The sequence below is a fragment of the Pomacea canaliculata genome, linkage group LG5, assembly GCF_003073045.1.
Source record: "Pomacea canaliculata isolate SZHN2017 linkage group LG5, ASM307304v1, whole genome shotgun sequence".
NCBI classification, from domain to species: Eukaryota; Metazoa; Mollusca; class Gastropoda; order Architaenioglossa; family Ampullariidae; genus Pomacea; species Pomacea canaliculata.
The window spans coordinates 32,363,771-32,380,267 of record NC_037594.1 but is presented as its reverse complement, the minus strand read 5'-3'; the positions used below and the strand labels follow the sequence as shown (position 1 = coordinate 32,380,267).

The 16,497-nt window shown below is 42.1% G+C and overlaps 1 protein-coding gene across 1 annotated transcript in view; it reads right to left on the bottom strand.

Moving 5' to 3' along the window:
• Positions 1 to 16,497, bottom strand: part of LOC112563724 (phosphatidylinositide phosphatase SAC2-like) — a 131,449-nt gene that overhangs the window by 9,738 nt on the left and 105,214 nt on the right. The window contains exons 11-20 of the mRNA XM_025237992.1: positions 15,834 to 15,911; positions 12,379 to 12,499; positions 11,062 to 11,190; positions 10,097 to 10,167; positions 9,656 to 9,719; positions 9,466 to 9,623; positions 2,161 to 2,232; positions 1,389 to 1,462; positions 527 to 682; positions 68 to 158 (exon numbers count right to left, since the gene is read on the bottom strand). Coding sequence (XP_025093777.1) covers positions 68 to 158; positions 527 to 682; positions 1,389 to 1,462; positions 2,161 to 2,232; positions 9,466 to 9,623; positions 9,656 to 9,719; positions 10,097 to 10,167; positions 11,062 to 11,190; positions 12,379 to 12,499; positions 15,834 to 15,911 — 1,014 coding nt within the window. The remainder of the gene's footprint in view (positions 1 to 67; positions 159 to 526; positions 683 to 1,388; positions 1,463 to 2,160; positions 2,233 to 9,465; positions 9,624 to 9,655; positions 9,720 to 10,096; positions 10,168 to 11,061; positions 11,191 to 12,378; positions 12,500 to 15,833; positions 15,912 to 16,497) is intronic.

The window sequence follows — 16,497 nt, the reverse complement described above, 5'->3', positions numbered from 1 at the left end:
AAAGCCACGAAGCGCACTGGGCTGGGAGGAAAGTGTGTTTTATTGCATTTTTTGCACATATTCTCACCTGTCTAATTTCTGTTTCTCTAGCACTGGCAGCTCAATGGACAAGATCCTCTGAGCAGCAACAAAGGTCTGTGCAATAGCTCTCAGTGATTCTGTCAAAAAATATCAACAATGAACACAGAACATAATCACCAACGCAGGCAACAGAAATAATGAATCTGAGCACAGTCACTATGGAAGAGAACTAATGTTCCAGCAAAATAACCTCAATGTACAGCTAAAATAGCAGCATAACAATTGTTAAAAATTGTTATTGCTTACCATACATTTTACTTACACCTACTACAAAATAAGAAGCAATTATTTACTGTCAAAAAGAAATTTTCTTAAAATGGATTTTTTCAATTGATCTATCAACTGAACAAAAATGAAAGGAAAAAAGTCAACACAATATTATACTAAAACAATTTATTTTAAATATTTACAATTTCCATCACTACCTTCCAGTGACACCAATTACCTCTGGCATCATCTTGATTTTTAACAGCAACAGCAAGATTGTTAAAAAGACGAATGCTGGGAGTGCGGAATGTGTGGAAAAAGCCATCTTCCGCTAAATGGTGATAGTGAATCCGAAGGCACAAAAACCGTGATTTGAAGACAGCAGGTTCAGCACCTTAATTTAGAGGATGAACACATAAAACAATCAGTAAGTTCCTTCTCCATTCCTCTCTCAATAATTCTCTGAACAAATGTACCCATTTACTTAGTACAGCATAGATTGATTTATTACCACAGGTAATCATGCAGACTTACATATTAAGTACTACTCTTGTTTTCAAAAGTTATTGTACCTCAAAAGTGTAGTTAGTATGTCTCATGTCAAGTAACTATCTCAAAAATCATCCTACTATATCTCAAATGTTCTATATCATTTTTTATGTCTGTAATTACTATTTCTCAAAGTCAAGTTACTGAGATCTCAAACATCAAGTTGCTTTATCCCAAAAGTCATCCTACTCCTATTATATCTCAAGATGTTCTACATCTTTCTATGATGTCTGTACAAATTTCTTATGACATTTCGATCTGCTTTCCTCCCCACTTTACATCACCTCATTCATCAAGACAAGAAGAGGAAGGATGAAGTGGGAAAAAGAAGGTTGGGTAATAAAAGGCAGATGTATAAAGATGGATCATGAGGGGAAGACAGGGATGGCTAAAAGCATCTGGTAGAGTGAAAGAAGACAAAGAGGGAGAGATCAATATAATTCAGTAAGCATTCACACGCTAACATTTAACACCTTGTGTGTCAGTAAGCAGTTGCTCATTTTACTTTTGCACTGGTTTAGAATTAACTGGCAATTTAGTGAAAATATTACCAATTTCCAGCTTCTCCACATCTTCCAAGAAAATACACTGATAGCGCACAATCTGTTCCTCTTCATCATCATACCTGCCACAGGCACACAGAAAAAATAATGTAACACATAAGATGCATTGTCTCATCAATAGTTTTCTTAGGTTTTCGAACATTATATATGTGTGTGTGCCTGTACACCTGTGTTAAAAAAGGGTTAGGGAGTAGAGTGAGAGACTTAAACATCTAATTCATGAATTAAATACAATAGTGATGCTTTAATGTTATAGTTCAATGTTGTAGGATTATCATGCTTGTGTGCACATACATCCATGCATTTGTATATTAACTGTGCAAAGTATACCTACATGAATAACACACGTGTATTGCGCTCTCTCTCTCACACACACAAACACTGTCTCTCACATACGTACACACTCCCTCCCTCTCTCATACATTCACAACTGTTGTGTTGAGACTATATTTTGTCCTACAGTTTCAGAGTTGTGACACAAGCTCTGTTACAAACAAAGCACTGTTTACTTCTTAGAAATAATCAAGATACTTTCACTGTTCTGCTCACCTGCTCACTGAAGGGCTCAGATCTGTCCCCCAACCTAAAATTAAGGAGATGCCTTCACAACAGACACTCTTCAGTCAGTGGCACAATCAGTTATAATTTCTTTGTCACTTCCAACCAACCGTTTTTCCAGCTGACAATCTGTTTTCTGGCTATGTTAACCGGTAACATACTCTGTTAGTGAGCTGCTGCACTCACCAGCAACTGTACTCACCAGGCGACATAGACGGATCGCTGACTAAGTAGGAGGATGACATCCATCTCCTGACGATATGCATCTCCTGTCCTGCAAACAGATTATCTACACTCAACAACTCCCTTCATACACGTGTGCTTGTACAGACGCCGCCCTACTTATGAACGAGTTACGTTCCAGGAAAAAAGTTTGTAATGTGAATTTTTCGTAAGTCGTTATTTTGCCATTTTAATAAAAATACTGTAATAATAAAACTTTTTATTGCCTTTCACATTGGTGCTATAAATTTGAGTTGGTTGATGAGAAAAGGACAAGAAGTTGTGTGGGAGCTAGTTTTTCTAGCGTTCATCTGAAATACCAACCCAGATCGTGACCCCACAGACTAGTGTGTTACCAGATGGACACTGGAGGGTAGGGGCTGATGGTGTGTGGACATTGAAGGCACTGCTCCGCGTGGGTTGTCGAAAAGGCACAACTCAAAATTCGGATTAAGTATTGCAAGAAATAACTTTAACTATACGGCGTCTGTTCGTATGTCCGAATGTTCGCAAGTAGGGTGGCGTCTGCACATTTCTTTATGTGCTACAAGGATAAAACATCTATAAATGACGATGACAGAAGTGGGAGGGAGGGAAGAGATGATGGATCTGCTTTCTGCACATGCGTTTATATCAGGCCCAACCAAGGACGTGTATATTAGTTCGTGGCCCAACCTACGGCCCGCGGGTAACGTGACCAGACGTTTCAGGAGCAAAGGTCGATCCTGGCGTCGTCAACGACAACGACCGCCGAAACAAGCGAAAAGCGGGGGAAGGGATTAGAGGAAACGCCGAAAGGCGGAAAACTAGGAGACAAATTTGAAATTATTAATCAAACGGCGATAGGCAAAAGCCAAAACCTAAAGACACAGAATGGGAATCAATGTAACGGTAATCAGATTTCTAAATACAAACGGACGTTGATCAACTTTTTAGATAAAAGCGGGACATTTTATGAGCAAGCGGGACTGTCCAGCCTAAATCGGGATGTCTGGTCACTTTACCCGCGGGCCATACCCGGCCCGCTCGATCCTTTTAACCAGACACGACATAATTTCATTTTTAAATGTCACGATTTTGGCAAAAAAACCGCGAGATTCTGTATCATGTCCAGTGCAGCCCTCGGGCGAGAAAAGGTTGGGCGACACTGGTTTAGAATTTAGATGGTCGCTGATCTCTCTACCATCGTACTCTCACCACGTTATCTTACCACTGATGCAACTAAAACTCTAATCTGCGCCTTTGTGCTATCGAGGATGGAGTATTGTAATTCTCGTTATGCTGGAATTCCCAAGTGTCTTCTTGACAGACTTCAAAGGATCCAGAATAACGCTGCTTGCCTCATCTGCAGACCATCAAGATATGAACTTATTTCACCTATAGTATACCATCTTCACTGGCTGCCAGATGTGGACCGTATAGCCTACAAACTTTTCATTTTGACTTTCTCTGCCGTTCCTGACACTGGCCTTCGGTACCTCTCCGAACTCATTTCCATCTATACGCCCGCTTGACCTCTTCTCATCTTCTGACACCAAGCTTCTGCGAGTCCCACTAGCTAAAACAAAGATGTATGTATTTCCCTATCAATTGGAATAGATTATCTATCAGCCTTTGTCACTCTGATTCTCTGATCATCTTTGTCTAAACTTAAGCTTGTGCTGTGTTTACTTTGTGCATGAGTAGTGTGTGTCGTAGATGTGAGTGTGTCTGTTATATGCAAATATATGTGCATGGCTGTTTATGATTTAATCTATAATTTATGTAAAGCGCTCTGAGCAAATTGTTTTGGAAAGGCGCTATATAAATCCTCATTATTATTAATGTAGATATTGCCAGTCGAATGATAACTTGTGAGCATAGTGTTATATACCAGGAAAATAATAAAAAATCACAACTAATGATTAATGAAGGGGCCCGAAAAGGTCGTCTGCCCCGGGGCTCGTGCTGGCTTTCGGCTGCACCGCCGCAGCCATCACAACGATCAGCAACCACCACGATCACATTTTTTCGGAAATCTTCTAACGTTTCTAATGTTTCCATTTTAAAACGCCAGCAAAGCCCGTTTGCATAAAATCCATGGCAAATTGTTTTGTTGGGAGTATTGGAACGGGTTGTTCAAATTCTGTCCATGAACTTGGCGACCAAGCGCAGTGGCAGAAACGCGCTGTTCAGCACAACGAGCATCACGATTATTTCTGTCTGTACATGTTGTCTGTTCACATGGAGAGGTCGTAGCGAGTGGGGTTCACATCATGTCGTACCAGAAACTCGAGCATACGACTAGCTGGTCATGATTTATGTTGCATTAATTCGGCGTGAAATATAAAACTCTCCAGCAAAAATACTTTTAAATTTCCTCGTGATGGGTTGCAAGGAGGAACGGAAACAAACAACACAGTAGCTGTGTTCACTTGGACTTGTGACAGCTCGTCAGACATTAGTCTGCCCAGGGCAGAACGTCACACGCGTCCCATATGTCACGCGCCCGGCACGTCACGTGAACAGGAAGTGAGTTGCACTGGTCACGTCCTGGATGACGTTTCCGTATTCTTCTTGTAAACGTCTTGCTTTGGGACGTGCACAGTTTGTTACATGATTCTACACACGTGAACAAGCGGAGGGCCAAGCGGTTAGCGCTCACTCACTCGCTGGGGGGTGATGGTGGTGGTGGTGAGACACGCAGCAACGGTGTAGGCGCCAGTTGCACTTGTTTTGCGCCCTACCAGGAACACCAGGGCAAAAATAAAAAGTGTGCACGAGTTAAAAGCAGTATATATATCTACAATTCCATGTCATTCATTAATTGAATATACAAGAAATTTCCGCTTCCAACGTAAATTTCCCTGGGCTCGATAGTTGTTAATCAGATACATGTCGATGATGTGACTAAATTGCGGTGATACATATCATTGTGCCAGTGATATATAAAGGTTTTAGACACACATACTGTCGAGCATACGATCAAACTTGGCAAAGTTTTGCATGACGGTCGTATAACAAATATGTCAAATACAGTCGCTTATCTGACAACATCGCCTTGTCTCCAACCTCTCGAGCAAGTGAGAGAGAGTGATGTGTGAGTGAGAGAGACAGCGAGAGATGTTCCAAGGGCAGTCCGACCCCCTTCATGCTGATAAACAATGGTCGTCCTGGATGTCCTCTAGGTTTTTTACCGTGTTTGCCGACAGCACACTAGATTATGTTCTGGCCAGCGACAGGGTCTTTCAGATGTTCCCGTTAAGTTTTCTTTCGTCATATTCCCCAAAATACCCCTTTTCTGACCACCCTACCCCAACTCTCCCCGTCCCGTCCCGTCGTACAAGGTCCTCGGTGTCTGACACAACCGCAATGGCCACGCTTGATGCGGCGACAATAAATGTCAGAGTCATTTCACACCAGTGAACAAGGACAACAGACTGAAATGCGCCTGGATATCTTTCTTGGCACGAACATTAATCATCTGAGAGAATTGTTGGCAGCTAGGAGGAAGTCTATCGAGATCGACACAACTAGCTTTGGACATTGCACGGTGTGCCAGAACTTACCACTAGTGACGGACATTTTGAGTCTCTCGGTCCCTACTGAACTACTTTGCTTTGTCTCCCGGTTCCTGGAGGAGGTAAGGCATTGTCATAACAACAAGCTACCTCCCAAATAAAAAAGTCCCGTCCTTTACAACTGTGGAACACTAAAATCTTACCTTCTTTTGTATTACTTCCTCACCAGCCGGCAATGATCTATCAAAATTCGAGTCACCTCCCTGTGGGTCAGGGTCTAACTGACCACTACGCCCTCGTTCGATCATCAACCCCGTTCTCCAACCCCTCTTGTATCGGTTCTTTCTGGTTAACATTAGCACAGGCTTCTGAACAGCCGCTATCATCTGCTCCCCTCTGAACTTAAGTGCATCGAAGCCTCCTTGCTTATTCCCCCGTATGTGTGCGTGTGTGCGCGCGCCCATCTTTTTCTCCCTTTTCTATCCTTTTCCTCCTCTTTCTCAATAACGGCCAGCCGGCTTTTCATCTCTTACACCATCTGACAACACGGCTTTGTCAACCTGCATCTGTCAATAACTTGAAAGCTACCCCTTCGTAAATCACACGTTAACAGCGAAGCCTTCAAAGCACGAGAGAAAAAAAAAGATGATATTCTGATAAAGGTCGCACACAGAAAGGGTAAGGTTCGCTAGCTGTCTACCATGTCATCTTTCGAAATCCTCGCTTCTGAACTGACACAAATAGCGAATAAACTGGACCAACAAGTGCAGATGTTCGTGCTGAGACAACAAAACCGTCCAAATAAGCGTTCTTCTTTGCTTATTGGTCGGAAGAAAGTAATGAGAAACGTATTATACAATGTTAGCTGTGAGTAAATACAAGCCATCTCTTTTTCCTCTATCCATGAACAACCACGATTCGACTTAACCTAATCCAACAGAGGTATAATGCCCAGAGGTTTTTTTATTATTTGGATAATTTTCTCTCTTTCTCATTCATCACACCGTGAGCTCATTTTCTCAGCGCTCTCCCTTCCTTCCCGATTAAACAGCTGGCGCTGCTCAATATTCTCGCTCATTCAGTCTCGTTCACCGTCCGTCCTCAAATCCCATAATTTCATTCTTTTGTTTAAAAAAAGCAAAGATAAAAAGTAAACTGACTAGAGGAAAAAAAAGTTACACATTTTTCCCTTTTTATTTCTCTTGTGTTTGCTCCATCAGCAGGAAGCGCCCGCGCCGCACAGGGAGAGATTAGAAAATACGGACAGGTGGCGTGCTGTAGGCCAATCCGATTTGTATCGCCGTGATGACGGCCATTAGGATTTATATGGCACGACAAGAAGCTGACAGTGCAATTTTTACATCAGAAAAAGACAAGAACAACAAATACAGTGGAACCTCGGTTAGCGAACGCCTCGGATAGCGAATATTTCGGTTAACGAACAAAAATTTCGTTAAAAGTTTGTCTCGGATAGCGAACAAAATTTCGGATAACGAACAGCCACGTGAACCACACGTGACCGACCAGCATGTCATCATTCGCGCTCGAGACACAGTTACGATCGGTCGTTCCTTATCTATGCGCATCCTTCTTATTTAGTGATTTTTGCGCTTTATTTTAATAAGATAATCCTCAATCATGGCTCCAAAGAAAAGTTTGTAGAAAAGTCTTTCCCTAACAGTGCAATAGGCAATAGGAGCCTAAACATGTTCAATGATAATGTGATGTCGTATTACCCAAGAGTGTTACAAAAAAGACAGAAGCAACAGACAGTGGACAAGTTTTTTCCTTCAACGTCAAAGCGACAGAAAAAGGAAGTCACCCCCCGTTTTTACAATGTCACGTGCTCATGGAAGGGGAATCCAAGCAGTAATTCCATCCCTTCCTCCCCACACCTCCATCCACCCACGCCGTCAAAACGACAAGTGTTCTTATGTATAAATGCTTTCGTTAATGTTTTTATGTTTATTTAACTCCATTTATGTTGTATTATAACTGTTCTCACACACACACACACGCACTACATAAACCATTGTGTGCACGTGCCACATACACTGCATTCATGTATGTACGACAACTATGACTATACATGTGCAACACATATTCCATCTGTAAGTACTACAACTCAGCACTACCATGTATATGCCCTAATGTACTACTGTATATGGATTAATTACCATGTGTGTACTAATGCACTACAATATATTTATTAATTATTATGTATGGGTACTAATAGACTATTATATATACACACACTAGTGTACTGCTGTGTATATGTAGTACATATACTTCTATGCATGTGTATACACCTTGTGTTTTACGGTATATACTGCTGTACTACTGTATGAAGTTCATATACTATTTTGTATATGCATGTATCTGGGATAGCTGGATTTTGAGCAAAAGTTCGGACAGCCAACAGCAAGAAAAATAAGAAAGTAATACAGATAGAACCCTGCTTACGAAGTCTATCTCAGTAAACTTTATGGGACCCTTGAATTTCGGGAGAAGGAACAATCGAGAAGTGACCTCCTCTACATTGATGATGATGAGGAGGAGGGGATACGTTTCGTGCACCAGCAACATATTCTAACCGCCTGTTGCCTTCCAAGTGATGATAAGCATGGAGGGTTTCTTTGTGTGTGAGATAGCCGAGACCAGTAACATCTGTCGTCATGGAGCAGAGTTTACCTTCTGTCAAATTCTACTTGAGGGATTTTATTTTCGTTTTAAAAGGAGTCACAAAGCTTTCTTGCTGCATAGAAAACTGTGTGGCATTTAATGATGTTGATATAGAGGAGTGTGTGGAATTTAATGATTTCAGTATTGTTGTTGGCATTGCAGGTTCAGTTTATGTCTCTTGCACGTTGAGAAATATTTCATAGCCGGAGCGCTGTTTAACGTTTGAATGACTGTAGGGGTCTTTCATACAGATTTCACATTAAAGTATAAAGTATGGCGACGCAAATAACATTAACAGTAAAAATATTCACAGACAGAAGAAAATAAACACAGAGGCTACCGGAGTCGGAAAGTCTTACCCGTAAAAAGACTTTAATTTTTAAGATGTAGAAAACATCCTTACGAAGATCTTCTGTAAATTCTTCAGTTATTTGTTTGTACGTTCACTTTGAAAAGATTTACATGCAAGTAAAAAACTAATGATGGAATAATGTCTAATGATACCAGATAATGATACGTTCAAGATAAGACTTGCCGAATTCAAAGTAATCCATGCTTTCCATTCTCAAGATACACACCCACAAACATCAGCATGTACCGGTCAAGGCCACTCGCACAGACATCAGAGTTGTACATAGCGAGTCATTAGGGGCTGGGAACCAATTAAACCTATTTCCTTTATTTCTTATGGGAAAAACTGTTTCGGATAACGAACATTTCGGATAACGAACAACTTTCCAGAACGGATTATGTTCGTTAACCGAGGTTCCACTGTACTGGCCTTAGGCTTTTGTCAATTCGCCGCTATTGATGTTACCGCAACAGGGAGGGCCTTCAAGAACGCCTGTCCTAGACACCAGTTTACATGTCCGAGTGGAGGAAGACTCACAAAGCAAAAGTGCGTGGGGTCAGAGGACGAAGATGGAAAGGATGACATGTATGTGAAAGTTCGACGAGGGGGATCTGAGAAAGAAAAGAGGAATAAAACAAGAGAAAGAGAAGGAAAAATGGGGGAGAATGAAAAGCTAGCAAAGAGTAAGGATGGGTAGCGAGAGAGAAAGACGGAGAGAAAGAGGGCGAGAATGACAGCAAGAGAGACTGACACTGTGTCGGCGTTTATGACGCCCCAGCCGCCCAGACACTGCTCAGGTTCCACGATCAACATGCGCTTGCAGTCTTCAATCAGTTGTCGTAGGTTCTCCTCCCCTTCCAGCTGCTCCTCCCCATCCGGCGTGTCATCGCCGCCCTCGTCCTCTGCTGTCTCCCTGGCTTGGCCAGCAGGTCATCGGACACCGGCTGACCAAGGGTCAGGTCGATCGCCGCCTGCCGATAAGCATCCCGGAAACGCTGGTAATACCTGCAGGATATAACAAAGAACAGGCCGGTAATACCTGCAGGATACAACAGAAAACAGGCTGGTAATACCTGCAGGAGATAACAGAGACACAGGCTGGTAATACCTGCAGGAGATAACAGAGACACAGGCTGGTGATACCTGCAGGATATAACAGATAACAAATTAGAAACAACTACAGGATATAGCACAACAAAAGATTGGTAATAGCTATGAGATATTAGGAACACCTCCAACGGGATGTTTTTTTTTCTGTCTCTCTCTCTCTCTCTCTCTCATCGCTATCATTTACGGTCTCTAGTCTCAAATCATTCTTGAAATAAAATGGCCATAAATATGTAAATTGGGATTTGATGACTCTGTCACATCACGTTATCTACCTGTTGGCCGAGTTCATTCCATCCTTCACCAGACCCGTCAGCTTTCGTTCTCCAGTGCGCGTGAAGTCACCCTGAACAGACGGGTGACAGTTACAGCTGCATGTCAAACAGAACAGCAACAATTTATCTCACATAACTGGGTGTCACGCCATCTCCAGCCCATGGCTACGAGGCAGCTAACTATAGGTTGGTTAATGAGTATTGCCCATTGCCGTGGAGGACATAAAAAGAAATCACGTAAAAAGAACGTTGGCCAACGGGGCAGAAGTATGCGAGTTGGCGTTAGAGGTTAGATGTTAGACGTAGATACTTATGTCGGAGGTGTCAGTGCGTAAGAATTTTGCAAAGACAAATGAAAGATGATACTTTCTCATTACTTGTTGTGGAATGTCAGTGACACAATTTATATGCATGACATTCCACAAAGTAATTTCTTGACATTTGGAATGAAGATTTATATATATATACACAGTTGTGTGTATTTTTCTGAGACTGGCCGATAAAACCCAAAAATGTTAATCTGGGGGTCTAACCACTCACCCCTCACAATTTTAATAGTCCGAACAACCCCTAACAATTGTAACTAGGGGTAGAAGAAAGAAAAAAAAAGCCTCTTGCGTTTTATGGTGGGAAACACTGAGTCAAGCTCATCCTCTGTGCCTTGCGTGGCACTATGTGTGAGCCTCCAACACCCATCTGTTTCGTTTGCTCGGAGTTGGCTAATGTTCTCGACATAAACACAGGCTCACACACATGTATGAGGGACCTCTAGAGTATATCTGCAATGTCTACGTTTGTTTGTGCCGGAAAACAACTTTCCTCCAGCCAGCGGTCTGCTTCCGGTCGTCAGTCACCCTCGTGCTTATGCCATACACCAAACAGTTCTACAAACAGTTCTGAAGTGTAACTGTTAAGGAGATCGCCCCCAATACCGCATCATCTTGAAGCTATTCCTCAGTGCCCACCTTCAGTGCCGCTGTCCCCGCGTACTGCTGGCTGATGGCGTCGCCGTTGTTGGCCCACAGTTGCTGGTAGGTTCGACGGCAGCTCGGGGGTAGCGACTCCTCCGGAGGCAACAGACCAAGCTTCCGAAACTGTAACAACAGTCCACAAGCAAAGACTAACCACATGTGTGTTTCTGAGCCACATGCAATTACGGGTAGTTAAACTGATAAAATCCGCTTTCAGGTTTCTTGATATTGTTAAAAAGACTTTTGGGTTGTTGATACTGTTTCACCTACTGCATGTACTTCGGAGTGATTACTCGCTTTCGTGACAAAGTATGCATTCTTGGAGTAAAAGCGAAGGAAAGAAAGAAGATTAGTGACGAAGGAAACGACTGCAACAGACAGCCGGACAACCCACTAACCCTTGTCACAAATTATAAATGTTAGACGAGAATAGAGTCACATACACTGACTTCTAAAGGATGGCAATAAAACAGTTAAAATAAAACAACGGTAAGATTTAAATGTCAGAATGCTGACTCAGCCTCGAGCAGCGGTTGACTTTAAAAGCGGCAGCAGGACAAAGTGTCACACATCTAGTATCTAGAAAATGTGAAATTCTAAAAGGCATACCGCCTCCAGAGAGTAGGTTCAGCCACCACTGTAGGTGTACACATGAAAAAGAGACAGGGCTGAAGAAAACCCACAAACAGAACTCGCGCGCAAACACGTGCACCTTACGTTTTCTCCTTTGCCCAGTTAGCTTCATCGTTTCGAAACTGAAACTACTGTGTGTATGTAAAGCATGACCAGTAAAATAAAGAAGAAAACCCTTCAATCTATCCCCTCTTGAAGGTAAAAAAATATAATTCATGTTTCTGCAATGGATCAGTAATGTAAAAGGGGTATATGGAAGGTGGTGGAGGGGCAGGGTAGAGGTTAGGAGTCGCCGTAGAAAGGCCTGTGTGTTATCTGTTGGTGTATTACAAGTCTCAACACCTGGTCTACACCGTGCCCTCGGCACAACAACGGCGTCAGCTGTCGCCAGACAGAGCTGTGTTCACTGCACTACGTCATCTGCAACTCAAACCCAGCCCTCTGCCAAACCAAGCACAACTTCATGTACGAACGTGCAAGAAATATGTTGCCAGATATTCATGTGTTTTCATATGTAAATTTGTAAGGAAAGGATAACGAACTGAAATTATTTATTTAGAGTTTACTTCTAGACGAAAAACACTGTAACTTAAATCGACAACTTGTAACAAAAATATAACACACACATATCCCGCCAGACGCTCGCAAGCTGCAGGTGAGCGTGTCACCTTGACGTACCTGTGTCTCCATGACGATTCTCGCGATGGCGGTCTGAACCACGTTAGTCCGATCAAGACAGTCAATACAGTTTATTCGGAACACGCCATTCTGCTCGCAGATCACACCCTTGTTGTCCACCCTACACAAATATGTCAGACTTGAGATAAACAAAATACACGCACACACATTGCAGACATACATGCTTCTCTCCCTCTCTCTGACCCCACCCTGCTTTAAAGTAAACAAACTTTTTAGTACTGAACTAGTGTTGATGTTCCAATGTGTGATAATGGCGATGTTTGTTATATGTTATCGCTATTGTATAGCATGATTATATCCGTTAAATGTGCACTGGAAACGTACCTCTTCCTTAATTACTTTTAATAACAGTCCACACAATGATGGCCCTTTGTTACACCCTTACCTCCCTTATCCGCCTACTGCTACTTCCTTGATCGTCTTCCTTTGCGAACTCACGATACTCTCAGTCCTTGTTATTTGCATTTACTGTATTTGTCGTTATTCGTCACCAGTCCTGTTTTTTATTCTTCTTTTATTCATATGTTGCTTGTTTGTTCTTCTGTTCCTCGTATGCTGTCCATGGCTTCTTCTCGTTCTTAAGCGCTAAGGGTTTTAGTGTGCGCTATACAAATATTGCACTTATTATTTGCTTCTATTTTAAGCTCTAACCATGATAATGATGATAATGAGGGTTGTTGTTCACATTCCCCTTGAAATGAGCGCAAGCCTACTCAATGATGTCTCTCTCGCACACACGCACGCGCGCTTACTTTACCTATGGACAGTGATTTTACGGGTGAAAACGCCACATGCGCTCTGAAGAAAAGAAACAAACATATTTTGAAACACTCTTGAAAAAAGTCGTCTGCTGTGAACCAACACAGAAACCTGGATTTATGGTTTTCAAGACACCAGAGATCTTTACTGCTTTCTCCATGCAGGGATCACCCGGTGTGAAGATCAAGCCCTCGTCTTCCCCTCTCGTCGTGTGGAGCTGCTGGGGTCAACGGGAGACTGCTAGGATTAAGCATGTCGCCAAGAGAGAAGCGAACACTCAAGCTGTCCTCGGCTGAGCAGACTGGGATGAAAAGGCAAGAATGTGTGACAACTAAGACCCGGGATGAGTGGATGGAAGTCAGGACAGGCTGTAAAAGCACTTTCTTTCGATGTCGCAGTTACACCTCACACTTTTTCGATCAAACGCCGCAGGAATAATTATGTTTGAAGGCGGCAAAGTCAGGCTTCAAACGGACCATTAAAGTTCATGATTATACAGAACTAGCTGGCTTAGATTTAAAGTCGGCCCACGTCCACCATAAACATAAAATCGAAGTTGCCGACACCTTTAAACTGTACATAGCGCTGCCACTAGTCTGTCACAAAAAACAAAACAAACAAACAAAAAAAAAAAAGCCCGCGTTTGCTCGTTCATCAATTATTTTTGGAAAAGCATACGTGGATTGGCCTACATTCTCACATCTCATATTACTGACACACATGCTAATGGAGAGTTCCCATAACAGTGAGCCTCCTGCTGTAATATCTTTCCAAAACGCCCGTAAAAACTGCAATGGTGAAATGCTTGTAACTTGTGGAGAGAGAAGTAGCCTCTTGCTAATTTATTTGGGAAAAAATCTCACTGAAGTTAGCTTTTAATTCAGTTCAGTCGTGCCTTGGCGCGCAGGGGCACCCCGACAGAACCTTCAGGGTGTAGTGGCCATAGTCTGGCCAAGAGCATGCTTAATTCATGGACAGATGTAAATTGCGAAACATGTTCTACTAGAATTACAGCCGCACCACCAGAAAGACAGAGAAAGATTGGACTGACTAATAAAGTGTTGAACAAGGCAGCACTTGCTGGTGCACACTTGTTTATAGCTTTAGGTAGTGTGTGTGCGCGCGTGCGAGAGAGAGAGAGACAGAGAAAAGAACAAAAAAAAAAAGATGTTTTTAAAAGATAGCTGGGTTATGTTTATCATTGTTTTCTTTCTTTATTCGGCTATAAGCCCACAGGGGCATTTGTAACCATGATACAAACAATGATACATACAAACCAGAAATGTCACATAATAACAATCGTGTGTATATAAATAATACACATCACATTCTGAAACTGCAATTGCAACAATCCGTCAAATTAACACGACTGTCACATCCCATTACAAACACAATTGAGTATCCAGTTACTGAAGAGAGAGGATGATAGGAGGGGAGAAAAAAATGGTGTTTTACGCCGAGCCAGAAACTAAGTATTCAAATATTCAAAATGTTGCTGCACGTGCATTATACCAACATAAATTTCAGTCGTGACAACGGAATTAGGAACCTAGCATCTGTCATCGATGGAAAAACTTCAGATTGAGAAATTCCATGTTGTCTGTTGCTGTCAAGTTTGGCTCGGGCACAATTTTAGGGCATCAGCTGCACTGGACGGTAACAGCTTTGAGACGATCAGGTGCACCAGGGGGCGGTAACCCATCCTCAGGGAGGATGTCTGGGGTGTTCTCACACAAGAACACGCGTGATGAAGTGAAATAAAATTAGGTCAGTACATGTATTTCATTAAGTGAAATAGATAAGATTTTACGGAAACATAGTGGTGGGGCGTGCAGAAATATTTTAATAAAATGGAAAGCAATTTCATTCATGTGCTGATTTAGTTCACCAAAGGGTTTAACTGGAAGGAAAATCTCTCAGATCCATGCATGTAGAACTTCCATCTCCTTTTGGCACTCTCCCTGTATCCAGGTGGATCAGTTCCAGATTTACAACTCTTGACCTCTGTCGCTCCCGACTGGGGATGGACTATTTCGGCAAAAGGAGGGTAGAGAGATGCAAGGAAAGAAGTAGGGCTTAAAAAGGCAAGTATACCCCACCACCCTCCACAAATGAAAAAGTGTGGCTTAATTCTCTGTCGATCAGAATCAGTCGGCAGCACATTTTCTTTATTCAGAGGGAAATGATTGGACGAAGCAAGAAAATTCGACACAAAGACGCGGGTAATAAGGTCCTTGCATTCCGCTTGATCCTTCAGTGACAGATGTAAAGCTGCCGGTATAAACAGCTGTGAGGCATCTAAATTACATTAAAGGAGTAAGGGCTGTTGAAGAAAATGTAGCGCATCTGAAAATTCTGGGACCCACATATTTTATGGATTACCAAGGCTTTTGCTGCCATCAATCTCAACACACTGAGAGAAATCCCTAAAGACCACGCGGATAAAGTCAGGGTGGACATTTACAACTACAGTCTCTGAGTGGACACCTGCAGCCTGAGGACAGACAGACGATGCAGTTTTGTAGATAACAATAAACAACAGTAAACATATGTAGTGTGAATCCAATTAGTTCCAGACTTCTGCCGGCTTGGAACTTGAACAGTGCAGAGCTGCTGAAATAGACAAAAGGGGTGTGGCCACCAATGGCATCAAAAGGTGAAAGGTCAGTACTTACCAGCAATATCGCATGTTTTTGATGATGTCTTTGATGCCATCCGTCAAGAGTGATACATTCTCGAACCTCATGCCCCGACTGTCCACAAACAGAAAAAAAAATTAACAAAAGACAGACAACTAGAACTGTCGAACTACAAGTTGCGAAGGCCGGACATCATTATCACACCATCTCTGTAGCACAGGTGCGCGGGCATCGTTTACATCGTTTACAAGTTAAATATTCAGCTCCTGTAGCTTTTTTCTGTTCACAGAAATACTTCAAAGACGTTGATGTCGGTATGTGTGAGGTGTTTGTCTTTCACATTGCTGACACATAATAACCTAATCCATCAAGTACAGAAGATAAACTGACAACTAGAACAACAAACATTTCTGGAACATGCAAACTGTCCTCTGAGGTAATCAACAAATTTACTATTTTATCCATAAATCAGATTTCGGGGAAAAATTAGTTAACTCCATTTAGAGTTAAGTTTAACAACAATGCTAAAAAAAAAAAAAAAAAAAAAAAAGTAAATCCAACTTGAACAATGGAAGAATCAAAACCTTTTATATGATCAAAACCATTGCTCAGATAAAACTGCAGACAGAAAACCTGCTTTAAGCTTTAATTGCATAACTTATTAATGAGGATAACAATACATGTTTAGCTCTACAAATTT